General features: G+C 32.8%; 1 protein-coding gene across 1 annotated transcript in view; it reads right to left on the reverse strand.

Annotated features, from left to right (window-relative positions):
• The window catches only part of RUNDC3B (RUN domain containing 3B), a 218801-nt gene that overhangs the window by 75544 nt on the left and 125974 nt on the right, over positions 1-17283 (reverse strand). Inside the window, exons 7-11 of the mRNA XM_007939844.1 lie at positions 17214-17280; positions 10959-11048; positions 9689-9769; positions 7474-7642; positions 866-1023 (exon numbers count right to left, since the gene is read on the reverse strand). Coding sequence (XP_007938035.1) covers positions 866-1023; positions 7474-7642; positions 9689-9769; positions 10959-11048; positions 17214-17280 — 565 coding nt within the window. The remainder of the gene's footprint in view (positions 1-865; positions 1024-7473; positions 7643-9688; positions 9770-10958; positions 11049-17213; positions 17281-17283) is intronic.

Raw genomic sequence — 17283 nt, forward strand, 5'->3', positions numbered from 1 at the left:
AGAGGTGGTGGGTGCTTTGGGAGGAACGGTTGGTGAAAGGGCTGGAGGGAGGCAGCATGTTTGGCCTTGCAGTAATAGGCCTTGGGTTACTGCTGGTAATCCTGTCTTCCTCTTGTGAGATTAGAGGAGGTCAGAACATGTGGCCTCCTCGCCGTTTTTGCACATGGCAAAAGGTGGGAAACTGGTGAATTTAGGAAAGGGTGCATGGGATTGCTTTGTACCAGCCTAATAATTTTTCTAGAAGTTTGACATTATTTCTAATTAAAACTTTAAAAATAAACTTTAAAAATGTTAACGTGTGAAGATTTTCACCATAAACAATAAATTGATAAGAGCAAGTATGACAAAATGCTATGTCCTGTACAAGCGCTTTGAATAGTGGTAAGTTGAGGAGCTTATATTAGAATGTAAAGCAATATATAACCTTCTTCATCAAAGTCTCGCTATGAAAAAAAAGTCAGCTGTACTAAACCACGCTTAGTGATATTCTGGCACAACCTGGCAACAGTTTATATTCTGGCACTGCACTTTGAGTATACTGGTCTAATATGCTATCTTTTCGCATTAAATCAATTGATCAATACTTTGAAAAATATGCCTTTAGAAGAATATACACCAGTAATAGCAATTAACTCTGAGTAACAAAAGTTTTTATATTTTTCTCGTATTTTCGAATATTTCTACAATAACTATAAATCATTTTTGTAATAAAAAAAAGTAAACTTTAAAAAAAGACTAACTGAAAAATAATTTAATCTTGGTTGCCTACTGGCAATCAGATATTTTGGATTTTGACTTCTATATCAAAATACAACTTTGTCTGATATTTACACATTCCAAATTTTTCCAAAATGATCTCACTTACAGCTGATCTTGAAGCTCCGCAATTATATATTCTAATTGTTCCTTCTCCAATTTATGGGCCAGGTCAGAATCTTCAATCCTCTGAAGCAGTATTTTATTCTGGGAGACTGATTCAGAGAGCTGGTTCTCTCGAAGTCTTAAGAGTTCTTCAAGATACCCCTGTAAATACAGTATCACCAATATATAGCAACGCAAAATTCTCACATATATTTTGAAGAACAATCCTGAGTAACTTAAATGCTATTTCTATCTATATTGTAACAAAGCAACTTAAAAGTATCATTGATAAAACAGTACAAAAATTGAACATGTTATTTAAAGTTCTTTACTAAAGTTAGATTGTTGGCTATTTAAGGCAAAACTTAGTAAAAACATTGTAATTTTGAAACTCCACAACAGAGAAAAATAATTATATTTCTTCCAGCTTCAAAATATAGACCTAATTTCAGAATGATCTAGTAAAAAGCTGCCCCTATATGATTTAAAAAAAATGTACAGATACTAACATTTCAATGCTAACATACTCATGGGAGACAGATTAACGTTTTGGTTAGGCTTGCAGGTTTAGGGACTGTCTAGTCTCGTATTTCATGTTTATCACTTACCAGCTAGCTATGTGTCCGTGAGCAAGCTACTTAACCTCTCTAAGCTACAGTTTCCTTATCTTAAAAAGTGGGAACAGTAAGTGTACTTCATTGTGAAGCATAAGGAAGTCAATATAGGTAAACTGCTTAAAATAGTTCCTTGTACACTGTATGCAAAAATATAATTACCTGTTAGTAACTCACTGCTGTCCAGTCATTTCCAATTCATAGCGACCCCCCTCCCCTCGGGTTTCCGAGGCAGAATCTCAGAATACTGGGCAGAGTTAGACCGCCCAATCTTCCTTTTGAGGAGTGGCTGGTGGGTTTGAACCACCAGCCTTCTGGTTAGCAGTCAAATGCCTTAGACACTATGCCACCAGAGCTCCTTTTTTTTTTTTTGATTACTGCCAGATACCTAATAAATATGAGACTTCTTGGATTGATCCTCTGTTTCCTACTTAGTTATTTCTTTGTCCTTTTGCTGTTTTGGGGAGACTTCACTGAATTTATCTTCCAAACTCTTATACTAAATTTTGAATGTGGGAAATCATGTTTTAATTTACAATACCTCTTTCTTGTTTTCTGATTCTTTCTTTCTCATGGCATCTCATTCATCCTTTTAGTTGCAATATGCTTTCGAATTCCTCTGAGGATATTAATTAGAATCTTTCTTTTTTCTTAAAGTACTCTTCCATGTTATGTTACACTATTCATGTCATTAACAAGTAGTTTTAGCTTTTTCAGCTTTATGATAGATGTTAAAAGCAAATACTTCTCTCCCTTTATTGAGCTTCTTATTCAGACTTTCCTTGGAAATAATCAAAGATTTGTTCTTCCATAGTAACTTTATTTTTAAACTTTTATGATGTTAGTTTTTATAAATGAAATATTTCATATATATATAATATAAACATCACATATATTTGTTTATAAATATATATTTATATACATTACATTTATAAACACTAGTAATTTTTAAATGCTTATATACCTTCTGGGAGCTCTGGTAGCATAGTGGCTAAGGTACTTGACTGCTAACCAGAAGGCTGACGGTTCAAACCCACCAGCCACTCCTCGGAATAAAGATGGGGCAGCAATCTACTTCCGTAGTGATACTGCCTCAGAAACCCAAGGAGGAGTCACTATGCGTCAGGTCCGACTCGACAGCACATAACAACAACAACAACAATATACCTTCTACATAGATTATCAGTACTTTTAGAGACCCTATAATCCCTGATCCCACGCTTTCGCCTCCTCCATAAAGATGGTATTTTTGAAATTTGCATTTACCAACCCTTGCTTTTCTATCTAGTTTTACTACAAATGAATGTTGTTGTTGTTGTTATGTGCCGTCAAGTCAGGCCCAACTCATAGCGACCCCTCCTTGGGTTTCCGAGGATGTATCACTACGGAAGTAGATTGCCCAACCTTCCTTCTGAGGAGTGGCTTGTGGGTTTGAACCACCAGCCTTCTGGTTAGCAGTCAAAGGCCTTAGGCACTATGCTACCAGAGCTCCTTACAAATGAATATCACTTTAAATATATTTAGGTTTGAGAGGTTTTTGAAACATGCTTTTTCAACTATGTAGGTCATTTACTCTCATTACTATAGAGTACTCCATTTCACAACTACTGCAGAGTTTATTAACTCTATTATCAATGGCCATTTAGATTAATTTAAGTTTTCCTTATTATGAGAAATATTGCTGTGAACACTGAGTTATATGTCTCCTGGTACACATATCCAAGGGTTTCTAGGAGGTGAGAGTAGGAAAAGAATTTCTGGGGTATATTCCATACACATCTTCACATTTATTAGATAATGCCAAATTGTTCTTCCGTTTTCAACATTCCCATCTGTTATTACAGTCACATGACTTTGTTAGTATCAAAAGTGTATTAGATGAATTAAACTCATTGAAAAATATTTCTTCTATTTCTATTCTCAGGAACAGAATAACTAATGCCTTTTGAACATTTGGTAGGCTCTACTTTCAAAGCCATACAAGTCTGTTAATTTTTTTGTCTGTATGTAGAGAATTATCAATTATTCAATTTATTTAATGGTTATAAGTCTACCAGTGTTGATAAATAGTGTTTATAAAAAGTCTTCATCTGATTTTCTAAAGTATTAACAAAATTTTCAAAACTATTCACTAATTATTATTTTTGGGGAGCCTGCTGCTTTGTAGTTATGTCATCTGCTGCCTTTTCATTCTTAAAATTGTTGATCTGCCTTAACTATTTTCTAAAAATTAATTATTCTCACTAAAATTTGTCTACATCATTAGTTTTTACAAATATTCAACTTCTGATTGTGTCAGTTCTGTTTCTGTTTTCTAGTTCATTAATATGTTCTTACTATTTTCCTTCTTTTGAATCGGTATAGTTGTTCTTTGTCTACCTCTTAGATACTGACTTTAACTTTAATTTCAATCTTTCTTTTCTAAGTTAAGCATTTAATTCTACACGTACAGGTTTCTTCTGCTTCCGAAAGCAGAGCATTCCTGTGAAATCATTCATAAGCCAAAACGATGTAAAGCAAAGAAACAATTACCACTAACTTGTACTGGAAAACAGTTTTGAACATTTCCAGGTTCCAAAAAATAACCTACCAAATCATACCAAGTAACACATAAAATCTACAACATAACATTAACATACAGTGTTCACAGGCACAGTTCAACGCTATGACAGCTTGATGCTGAGATGCTATGTGTGGTTCCCAGGGAAGGAACTTGGCGACACCACTCTCCCTGCTCAGGGTGCATGCTGCCTCTAAAATGGCTTGCTGCAAAATGCTGAATGCTAGTTTTACTTTTCCTTTTTTTTCCTAAAAGCAAAATTCCTCCTCAGATTTCTTGTAGTTTGTGAAAACAAGTATAATGTAGGTCTTTCATAGAAGTAAAGGGGCATATAAAGCAAACTTGCAAAAAAGTTGTACAAATTTAACTTAAAACTAGTAGACATTATTTTCATTCTCATTTATTTGCAAATATTTTCTCATTTCTTTTTTAACCATAATTATTAGATTTTTTTTTTTTTAATTTCTAGTTTTTAATTCTTAGGTAGCATAGTGCCTAAAGCATTTGACTACTAACCAGAAGGCTGGCAGTTCAAATCCACCAGCCACTCCTCAGAAGGAAGGCTGGGCAATCAATCTACTTCTGTAGTGATACTGCTGCGGAAACCCAAGGAGGGGTTGCCATGAGTTGGGGCCAACTCCACGGCACATAACAACAACAACAGGTATGTCAGTGGTGGTGAACTTCTATATTGATATCTAACTTTACTGTATTGTGGTCAATATTATATCATTTATTTTATATACATTGCTACTTGCGGAACACTGTGACCTAGTATACTTCATAAAAATTATATATTTGTCCCATGTCTGCATGAAAAAGATGAGTATTCTAATTGTTTGGTAGAGCATTTATATATTTTATTAGATCCAGCTCATTAACTGTGTTGTCTAATTTCACCACATCCTTAACTAATATTTTGACCGTTAAATCTAAAAACTACTCGGAAAGACATGTTAAAGTTTTCTATAATAATTACGGATTTATCAATTTCTCCTGGACAGTCTATTAATTTTTCCTTCATACTTTTCATTACTACATTGTTAAATGCAGCATCATTGTACATTCCTGGTGAAGTGTTTTATTTTTAAACAGTGTTTTTTGTTAGTCTTAATAATGCTTTTGCCTTAAAGTCTATGCTCAGTGATCTGGAATTCTTTTTGGTAGTATTTGCCTATTACATCTTTATTCCCTTACTTTTAACTTTTTGTGCCATTATATTTTAGGTGTGTCTCTTATAGATTGATAGAGCTAAAGTATCATTTTTATTTATTAATCTAAGACTTTGTATTAATTAGCATGTCTCTGTCATTTACTTTAGGGTGATGTTGACTTATTTTGTGTTGCTATCATTCTTACTTTTTCTCATTTACTCCCTTCTACTGTATTAACCAAATCTCCTTATTTCTCTTCCATTCCACTAATAGTTTAGAAGTTAAACATTTTATTTACATTCTTTTAATTGAAACTCCTAAAAAGTTAACTTTAGAAGTAGGTATGCACATTGAAAAATTTCTCTTCCTTCCTTCATATTAATAAAGACCTCAAAAAGTTTTAGCTTCAGTATCCTCTTTCTCCCTTTCTGGTATTGTTAGCCAGTGTAACATTTCCACTTTTCTTCCATAACCCAGTGGTAGACAGCAGTCAGTTTGCATGGGCTCTTGAAAGCTGAATGTTAAATTTTGTGGGTCAGGTGTCCAACACGGCTACTGATAACAATTAAATTACATAATCTTACATGATGTGCTATTGTGCATCTCTTCTCTATTCTGTATTCAGTGATGTTACTACACTGGTAGCTTTAAATTGATTATAGTGGGAGTATTTACTCCATGGGAGCTCTGGTGGCATAGTGACTAAGGCATTTGACTGCTAACCAGAAGGCTGGTGGTTCAAACCCACTAGCCACTCCTCAGAAGGAAGATTGGGCAATTTACCTCCATAGTGATACTGCCTTGGAAACCCAAGAAGGGGTCACTATGAGTTGGGTTCGACTTGACGGCAGTGTTGTTGTTGTTTCTTTAAATTGGGAAATGCTACAAATTAGGGTTCCTTTCCCACCCTCCCTGTGAAAGCCAGCTGTTAGACACCAGCACACCACTGCCACCTCATACTAATCATTATTTTTGTTGTTGTTTTATGTAACCAAGGTTTGTTTACCAATTTCTTTGCTTACTCTACCAATTATCATTTCACACCTGGCTTTTAGGTTCAATTTCCATCTTCAGTGATAATGAGCTGTCCCTCTGTTGATATTAAAACTCAAGTACCTAGGTTAGCACAACACAAGTACCTCCTCACCCTCATTCCTCAAGACCTAGAGCAATGCTAATTCATGAACTTACTCCTCTTGTTTTCAGATCCCTCTCTTTCTGGTCCCTACTAATTAGTTGCTGTTGAGTTGATTCTGACTCATGGTGACCCCATTTATATCAGAAAAGAAATGTGCTCCAGAGGGTTTTCAAAGGCTAATTTTTGAAAAGTCGATTGCCAGATCTTCTTCTAAGGCACCTCTGGGTGTACTCAAACCTCCAACCCTTTGGTTAGCAGCAAGAACATAAACCGTTTGTACCACCCAGTTTCTGGCTGCTAGTGAGTTCCTTTTGTTTGAGAGCTCAGCTCTGCATATAACATCAGAAACTGTGTTTACTCAGCATTTCCAGATTTTTTAAATAGACAGGTTTTCAGATTATCTTAGTCTTTGTTATAGGGTATTAAATTTTTCTTTATAGAAATAATGTACATTTGCAATCCTATTATAAATGGAATATTTTTCTTTGTGTTTTCTAACCAGTTGTTCATATTTAGGAGATACATAATATATCTGTAAATTTATTTTGTAACTATTTTTCCCTAGTACATTTTTTATTGTTCTAATATTTCTGTAGCTAATTCCATTGGGCTTTCCCTAGATATATCACCTATGAATAATGATAGTTTTTAAAGACAGGCAGAAAGGTAAATGGGATAACAGAATAAAAAAAGAAGAGGTTACAAACTCTCCAGGGGTACTAGAGTTTATCTTCCTTATATATGCTCCACTCTGCCTAGCACAATGCTTAGCAGCCAAGAGTTGCTGAAATAACTGACTGGAAAAATCAGATGGCTACGGCCTGTTCTCAGTCACTGTAATTTCTCAAACCAATAATGTTTTATAAAATTAATCACAGGAATGAAAATCACAAATACATAAATTAAAACTGCTTACAGAATAAATGGCTTATTTTTATATTAAAACATGAGATCAGAAAAACTTTAACAAATGAAAGACTCTCCTAAAATGCTGCCTGATTTTTAATTAAGAGGGGGACAGTTCAAAAACAAAAAAGAAGTAGCAATGGGTAAACAACATTATTCAGTTAAAAGATCTTTTGGCACTGAACGGTCTAGAAGTATTAATGAGACTGAAATTAAAGACTTTTGAAAACTGGTAAATACCTTTTGTTCCAGGGTAAGTTGATACTTTTGTTTAACTCTCTTACACTTGTTGAACCAACTATTTTCATCCATGATGAAAGGAGGTCCAACATTCTCTGGAGTGCTACTTTCACTACCACTGCTTCCCAAAGTCCTTAGCTCTTCCTCATCACTGCTGATACTATCAGAACTGGAAAGATTAAAATTAAAAAAAATAATAAAGTCAATGATATGTTCTCAGTTGGTGATCTAGGAAACAAACACATACACAAACAAACACCAAAGGAAAATTGCCTGTCACAGCTTTGGTTTTGAGGTTACTGGAGACAAGCAATCAGTGATTGATGATAAATTTCCAACTTTGAAAAATACCCAACAGAACTAAGAGAAAATAATAACTGAAATTTCAAACGAAATGTACAAGCTAAAAAGCAGATTAGGTATCACTGAAGAGAGAACAGGTAAACTAGAAGACAGATAAAAAGAAACTACAATATAATTACATATATTTATTATGATACTAACTAACCAAACACAAATTGACTGCCATCAAGTTGATTCTGACTCGTAGTGACCCCCATATCATTTTCCAAGGTTGTAAATCTTTACAGAAGCAGACTGCCTCATCTTTCTTCAGCAGAGCAGCTGGTGGGTTTGAATCGCTGATCTTTTGGTTAGCAGCCAAATGCCTTAACCACTGCACCACCAGAGGCAAGGTGATATAAACACATCTCCAGATAACTAAAAACTGAAGGATGTACTAATCAATTCTCACTAAAAGAACTTCCAATGACTGTATTTTAAGAAGAAGGAAAATGACCAAATAAGGAAGGTCTGTTTTGTAAGAGGGAGGAATACACAAATAAACAGGTAAACGTCAGGGTAAATCTTAAACAAATACTGAGTGCTTGAAACACTAACAATGGTGTCCACTTTGTGGAATTTTAAATAAATTCTAACAATGTAACTTCAAACTATATAAAACAAAAATGAAAAAAATCACAAGGAAAATTTGACAAATTAAACATAAAATTTAATACATCATCTCAGTAACTTGAAACATCAAGCAGATAATAATTAAAAAGGATACAGAATATTAAAACAAGACTATTAACAAGCATAATTTAACAAGTACAAAATCTAATTATTGGAAAACTGGCCTATTATAGGCCATTTCTCAACAAACTTCAAGGAATGTTATGTAGACCACATCTCTAACCACAATAACAACAAAACAGTAGTAATGAGAAGCTCAGAATATATTTGAAAATTAAAAACTACACTCTCACTATCCTGTTGTCAAAGAAATTTGCTCGATAAATTGTTTATTTCAGTTTAGTTGCCAGGTGCCACCAATTGAATATCCAATTCCCAGTGACCCATGTGACAGAGTAGAACTGCTCCAGAGGGGTTTCTCTGCTGTAATCTTCACAGAGCAAGTCACTAGGTCTCCTCCTGCAGAGCTGCTGGGTGTTTGAATCACCAACCTGACAGTTAGCAGTCAAGCGCTTAACCACTGGGCCACCAGGTTTTTTATTTACATATTTCATATTTCAGTTTCTCAAAGATAAAAGTCTATTTAAAAAGAAAAAGACTGATGGTCAATGAACATAAAAAAATTATTTACTGGCAATAAAATAAACACAAATTAAAACAACAGGATATTATTTTTCATTTATACAATTAGCCACATTTTTTAACTCTTAGCAAGGATGGGAAACAGGCATGCTCAAATACTGGTGATAAAAACTAAATTGGTATGACTTCTCTGGAGAGCAATTTGACAGTATATGTCAAAAACTTTAATAATATGTATGTTCTTTATCCCTGCTAGTTTTTAAAGCAAGGAAATAATCATGGTTCCATGTTTACATGTAGTTACAAGGACACCAAATGTGCTGTTGTTATGTGCCGTCGGGTCAGACCTGACTCATAGCGACCCCTCCTTGGGTTTCTGAGGCAGTATCACTACAGAAGTAGATTGATTGCCCAACCTTCCTTCCGAGGAGTGGCTGGTGGGTTTGAACTGCCAGCCTTCTGGTTAGCAGTCAAGTGCCTTAGGCACTATGTTACCAGAGTATATATAAGAGAGATTGTATCCTAAAAGTCCAACAGTAACCAGCACTGAAATAGATGTTTTGTAAAAAGCAATTTCAATTGAAAAACACATTTCACAAAAGCAAGCCATTCGATCATAAATTAAGATGTCAATAATACATTTCAAAATGTCAAATACCTTTGGGTAAACTTCAAGTATGGTGTATAGTCTATTACAGCAGGAAAACTGCCATCTAATCCCTCTCCTTTCAGGCAGAAGCTATTAGAGAATAAATATTCCATATTAATACACAAAATTTTAAATCAAATGTATTACAAACAATCTTGTTAGATGCATGTGTTTTATCAACTTGCAGGTTTTCTATTTGCAATTTAATTGTTCAACATTACTGAAAAACCCTTCAATAAAGATAGTCTACCTTCAATACCAGTGACAAAGAATTTCACAAATTAATACACTGTTACATAAATGTATCAAGCAAAAATGAAACTGAGAAATATGTTCAAACAATGTCACTTTATTTAATACTGTCTTGGTCTTCACAGACTTTAAATAAAGTCATTAGAGAATTTCTAAATGAAGATACGTTCATCACATTTAGACACAAATTCTCAGGAGAAACTGAATATCCCCTAACAGATTTGAATGATGATAAAACTAGGATAGACTTATCATCTGAACAACTGAAAAGTCTCGGATCTTATATCCACAAATAATAATAAATTATATTATTTTAATGTAAACCAAGTATTTCCACCATTCTTGAGTTTGAGCTCTTTTTTATAGACAGATCTTTTACTTTAGTATAACTTAAAGACTTGGGTCAATTCAAGAAATGCAAAAGGATGCTTCCATAAATCTAAAGAAAATTGTAAGTTATTAATAAATAAGCTATTATTTATAAATCCATTTTCAGAATGTATAATCTTAGTCTGGAATCAATTCCACTTGTTGAAAATAAAATGTGAACAATATTATTTGATATTCTAGATCCATACATAACATTAGATACCTAAGATACCCTGTCAGGATCTTCTTTATCTTGGCACATGAGATTATGAGAATTTTTCAAGCTTTGAATCTATTTTAATCTAACTCTTTTCATTTTTAAGTAGTAGGCAAAAAATACTAAAAATATAAGATCCAATACGTTTTTTCACTGCTACTGGGGTTCAAAATATTTCTGCTTAGGCAGATGTGGTTAAGCTTTCATTTTACCCAAGCTAGAAAGCAAGCCTATCAGTTAATTCCTGAAGTCTGAGATAGTCTCTTCTGAGACAGCAAACCATTTAGAAATCTAACTGAGGGCATCTGAAGGAGAATAACATGAATCAAACATCAATATCCAAATGTATGCTTTAGACCAAAAATTGAAAGAAAATAGTAAGTAGAAACTATTAAGAGATGAAATTATTTAAAACTGAGTGCTTTTGAATAGATTAAGTACCTGAAATCAATAGCATTAAGCCCAAGCAGCATGCCAGCAAGCATATTTGCTTCCTCACCCAAGACAATTGCTCCATCTTCATAAAATCTCCTAAAAAATTGAAATGGATGAATACATGAATATTCAAGACATACTGATATTTGAAGTAATTACTTAAAGCCCAAACAAGTGTAGCTACAGCTAAATTTTTTTAAATTTCTTAAAAACATACTTGGATCACCCAGTCTCAAAGATGCTTAAGAAAAACTACTGCCACAGTAACACAGCTCACTCTCTTCAAATGTTTCCACCTCTCTTAAAAAGAATCTCCAAAATTACTCTTTTAATAGGTATTTTTCCCTGATAGTGAAGTATTATCAATGTAATCTCAAAAATGGTAAATTCAGAGTCATTTATACTGATGTGTTTTCAAAACTGGAGGTCTCGGGGTGCAGTGATTAAACCATTTGGCTGCTAACCACAAGGTCGGCAGACGGATCCCACTCCATGGGAGAAAGATAAGGCAGTCTCTCACCTTGGAAATCCTATGGGAATGTTCTACTCTGTCCTATGGGGTTGCTGTGAGTCCAAATAGATTTGACGGCCATGGGTTTGGTTTTTTGGTTATTTTCAAAACTAGTAGCAGTGGGAATTTTTTTTTTTTTTTTTTGATTTACATAAAAGGAGAACTAACCTTTCCACCCTCCAAAAGAATTAGTAAAATAAATGAAAAGATTTTCTATATGATCTATTGAGGTATTCCATAAAAAGGTACAGATATAAGGCAATCCATATATCTGAGATTTTATCCCCACCCTAAAGTCTAAATTGGCTGTTGACAAAGTATTTTATTTACTCTCAGAAGAACTATGATTCAATGATTCTAGATCACCAAATTCTATGGGCCTTATGCTTTAGAAAATTATTCTGAAAACTATTCAATATTGCTATTATTTCCCTATATTAAAAAAAGTATTTTAATTCCCATTTTGAGCCCACCATGGTTTAAAAGTACATTATAGGAGTCAGACCAAAACTATTCTTCCTTGCTTCCTAATGTCAACATTGTATTATGGATGGATGAAGAATACTGAAAAGAAACAAATCAAAAAACTGATTTAAGAGATTTTTTTAAAAAAAGTCTAAAGGTCTTTTATATGTGTGTGTACCTATGGCAGTCTTTTAATAAGGTTTTTTTTTTTTATGCTTTAGTTTAATAACTTTTTTAAACTAATCAATACAAGTGAAATGCTTTCTATATGTGAAATGAATAATTCCACTCAAATGAATACCATACGCTAAGCATAATATTGGATAGATCTAATTTAACATAAGTTTTAACTACCACGGGAGAGAGAGAGGGACAAAGGAAAAAGGAACATCTAGTTAACAGAATTATCCATTACATGTTGAACTTTTTTCATTATTCTGGTTAAGTAAAAAAGCATTTTTCAGAAAATACACTTCTGGGTTTCAGAATATATACTGTAAGAATAACCTAATTCTGTATTAAGGAGAATACGGAAAATGTTCGAAAAAGACCATATTTCAATCATTTAGCATCAAAGATCAAAGTCATTTGCATGTTTAGAAAAGGAAGAATTTGTTTTGAAAAATTAATTTTTTATTCTCTTAACCAAATCACGATATCAATATTTTGACTGGTTCATATTATCAACATTTTCAAACACTTTAAAATATTGCAAGATTTCAACGTCCTCATTTTATCTCATAGTAAATCATTCGGCAACAAATGAGCCAAGAGAAAAACCTGAGATGACTTCCTAATCCAATAATAGTTAAAATATACACTAAAAAATAATTCTCTCTTAAAAAATGTTTTTGTTCTAAAAAAAATACTTTTAAGAAAAGAATCTAATCAAAGAAGTGTATTGAATTGTCAGAATGTATTATAAATGTTCAAAGTACCAAGGTAAAAAAAATAGAACTTTCATTTAAAAAGATTGATATATTAAACTATATCTTTAAATACAATTTCGTATTTTAGAAGCAAAAAATGTGTGAGAAACTATTTGACATTTCTGTGATTCAGAAGAAACCAAACCAAAAAACAAAGTCACTGTCATAGTAGATTTTGACGCATAGCGACCCCACAGGACAGAGACCAAACTGTTTCCAAGGCTGCAATCTTTATGTAAGCAGATTACTGGATCTTTCTCCCAAAGAGCGGCTGGTGGGTTCAGACTTCACACCCACCTTTCAGTCAGTGGTCAAGCAGTTAACTACTGTGCCAACAGGGTTCCTTTTTAGAAGAAAAGCCTCCACTTTTTTATTGGGAATATGCCTTCTAACTATTCGTATGTTATTTAAGTATCTTTTAAAATATGAGTCAGAATCAACTCAATGGCAATGTGCTGTTTCTTGGTTTTGGTATAAAAGCAATCTACTGTTTCTCTTCTCATGTACAGTTAAACTCTAATTGAAATATGTCCCTATAAGGCTATCTGTAGTATTCATTCTATACGACTATATAAAGGTCTTTCAGGTATTTCAGTAAGAAACATCCTTTGGATAAATCCAAGATAAACAATCAGTATAGATTTTGTTATTATTATTGGATAATATCATCCTTCAAATTCTCCTGTTTTAAAATCAGAAATTATTCTATACACTGAAAGTGCAATATTAAAGTATGAGAATGCTTATTTTATATGCTAAAGACATATATTATCAATATTCTTGCTACCCCAACATATATATTGCTTCTTCCCCAATTTAGATTCTATATGAGAAAGATCTATTCCTCTTCATGACATGCAAAACAAGTTAAAGAATTATAAATGTTATATTAAAAGCCAAATTAAATCAGGTAAAAAAAATTGACCAAACAGTAGATCTCCTAAGGTCCTTCTAACAATGTGAGAGACTCGTATCAACAAATATGTAATACATTCCTGCTATGTGGCAAGAAACGTGGTCGGTATTACAGCTAAAATGATAAATGAGCTAGATATGGTCCCTGGCTTTATAAACGTATAGTTGAGGAGAAGAATAAGTAACAAACAAAAGAACAAAATAATTATAGATTATGAAATAAATAGGGTTTTGAGGTAGAGAAAAACTGAGGGAGACACAACTTTGGAGAGCATCATTAGGATACACCTTTTCAAGTATTTAAACTGAGACCTTAAGCCAGAGACTCATATAGCACTTTGAAAGCCATGTAGTACTAATGGTAATAAAGTATTAATAATAACAGCAAACACTTACTGAGTAGTAGGCATAGTTATAAGTGCTTTACATGTATTAACTCTTATAACTTTAGTACCACATATCATGCCACAGAAGACTGAGTAACTTGTCTAAGACTTCATAGCTAGAAAGTAGTGAAACCAGGATTTGACTCTAGGAAATGCAACTGCAAACTCTGCTGGCTAAGTGTAAGAGAAATCTTTTTTACAGGATACAGAAAACTAACAATTCATCTGAATACAAATGTAAAATATGTATCAGTGCAAAGTATTAAACTGGCTTCCTCAAAGTTAATTTTATCCAGTCTTTCAAACTGTTATTTGTTCCACATTTGTTACTTCAAATCTTTAACTGAATACTTTGAATTTTGTTTCAAGTATCATATTTTTATATTTTAGCTTAACTTTTTGAATTATTTTTCAGTCTACTGGCAGGAAGAAATGACAACTTTGAGCAAATTAATTCAGATTCTACCTTATTTCTCTATTGGTAGCTCTTCCCTAATTTTTAAAGTTTAGATTCTACTCACTCTGCCAAATTTTGACTTTTTTCCCCAATAACACACAATTCCTAAACTTTGAAACTTAAACTTTTGTTATTTTTTCCCACAATTGCTCACCATGACATCTTCCATGTAGCAAATAATCACATGCACTTGTCTTATAGTTTGTAATCCAAGAAAAGGTTCATTTATTTATGTTCCCCCCCAGCCTCTCCACACACACACACACACACACACACACACACACACCTCCTCTACCTAGTTTTATTCTTGGATTTTCACTCACTAGCTTTCAAGCTTGCCTGTGTTGGCTCATGTAGCTCCTCCTCCGATACTAGGTAAAAACTTGTATCAACATTTTAAAGAATGTCATTACTCTTTTTTCCATGAAGAGTAGAACAAGAAGAAATCGACTTGATTCAGATACTCTCAAGATTCCTAAAAGACCATAATTCATTTCTCATCTTGCTACAAAGATTCATCTCCAGGGGCATCCAGACAGAAGGTAAAGTACAAGAATACTTCCAATAATTTGCTTGTATTTTACTGATCTAATCTTCCAAATATATTTATTTTGAAAGGAGGTGTTCAATCAAATTTATTTATAATCAAGAAGTTTCTTTAGTTTGATTTCAGGAAAAAAAAATACTTTCTTTGTTTTTTCTACAACCACATTTTTTAGTTAACTTCTAAGATAACTTCTGAAATATCTCACTATTTACTTCCTTTCTGGGGAATTACAAAACCACTACAGAAACATTTAAATATTATATGCTAAGCCATGTTTTTCTTCAAATAGTGCAAGTTTATTCATTGTTAGAAGAACATTACTTCATGTACTTTTTTAGAGCTGAATCATTTCCTTTTTAACAAAAAGGACTAACACCTAAGAACAAAGCAAAAACAATTTTCCTTTAAATATTTAAACTACTCATTCTAAAAATAATCTATTCAAGAAAGATTTTCACTCCACCCAATCCTTTAAACTAAGAAACAAAACTAGCAATTTAAACAGATTATGAATGCTTTCATTTCTTTTAGAAAATATTATCATAACTTTGATACAACTTTGTCATGGTATAGAACAGAATTATTGTGTACACTAGGTTTTGATTTCACTAATCTATAATTTGTAGGTTTTATCTACTAGATTCTGATATTATATTCAATTTTTTAAGTTTTCAAGTCTTCAATACTTAGTATCATTCATATATAAACTTATTTACTAGTAATGATAAATAAAACAAATGCCTCATAAGGTTCATTTCAAATGGCTAAGAGTTTATCACTTTAGAGTTCATCTTTAGAAACATCCCAAAATTATGAGGTTGCTTTTAAAGACTTCAATAAGTATATATAGCAGGTTTATGTTATACAAATATTTCTTCTGGCAAAAAGTCTAACCCCACCAAATTTATAATGATGGTAAAAGATTTTTTCTTTGCATCTTCCAAATGAAAATGTTTATCACTATATTACCTCAAAAATAGAGGCACCTAAGTGAGATATCATAATTTGTACTAGCTACTTAACTAAGAGAAGGATGTGTCATGATAAATACCTAGGTTTTCTAACAATCCATATGTGAAAATTCTTTTATTTAAAAAACAGAAATCATTAGGTAGAAGTAAGTATTCTAATATAGAAATGTCTAAGGCAGTACTATCCAATAGAACTCTGTTATGAAGAAAATGCTCTATGACTGCATTGTCCAATATTGTAGTCATTAGCCACACACACCTACTGAGGACCTGAAATGTGGCTACAGTGAGCAAGGAAATGAATTTTTAATTTTATTTAATCTTAATTAATGTTAATCTACATAACAGCATGAAGCAGTGGCTACTGTATTGGACAGTACATGTCTAAGCTACTGATATTAAATTTTTTCATTGATAAGTACTTTTGATATGGAAAAACACTGTTCTTCAACCACAGCAACAAGTATAGATCAGTAGACTAGAGCTTAATAGGAATGACTGTTGCCCTGATATGAACATTATCTCTACCATCATAAAAAATTAAGTTATGTTTTATACTTGGAACAACAAGTCATTCCTTAAGTCTATACGGTCTCAGTAAAACAACATTGATACAAGCTGTCCTACATAGTAAGTTAAGCATTCACTGATTGTGCATATATAAAATAAAGAAATGAATGATTGATATGATTTACAAGCAAAGAAGTAAGTAAACATTGTGGGATGATAAGGAGAGTACAGGAATTACATAGTTAAATTTTTCTTCAAACTGGTCAGGAAAAAGTCTATATAGAGAAAGAAACTTCAAGTGTTGAAAAGTAAGAATCAGAGATGATTCACAAAAAGAAAACCCCAGGAACACTATGAAACCTGAAAAGATAATCCAAGGTAGAAATATGTTTAGTTGACAAATTACATTTTCCTGAGAAAAGAGTGAGTTTATTTGAATAGTAACAAAAGGAGAAAATAAAATAGTTGAGGACTTTATAAACTAAATTAACCTCTTCGTTCTATTTTTATTTCTAGATCTTTATATAACTCTTTCAAATATATTTAAGAAAATCAAAAACACTTTCAAACCTGGTTGTTTTGAAGTCTCTCAGAGCAGTAGAGATGTATTCAGATAAATGTTTTTCCATGAGTGCTACTC

Source organism: Orycteropus afer, unplaced genomic scaffold (assembly GCF_000298275.1).
Source record: "Orycteropus afer afer isolate SDZICR_OR568_19922 unplaced genomic scaffold, OryAfe1.0 scaffold00063, whole genome shotgun sequence".
NCBI lineage: Eukaryota > Metazoa > Chordata > Mammalia > Tubulidentata > Orycteropodidae > Orycteropus > Orycteropus afer.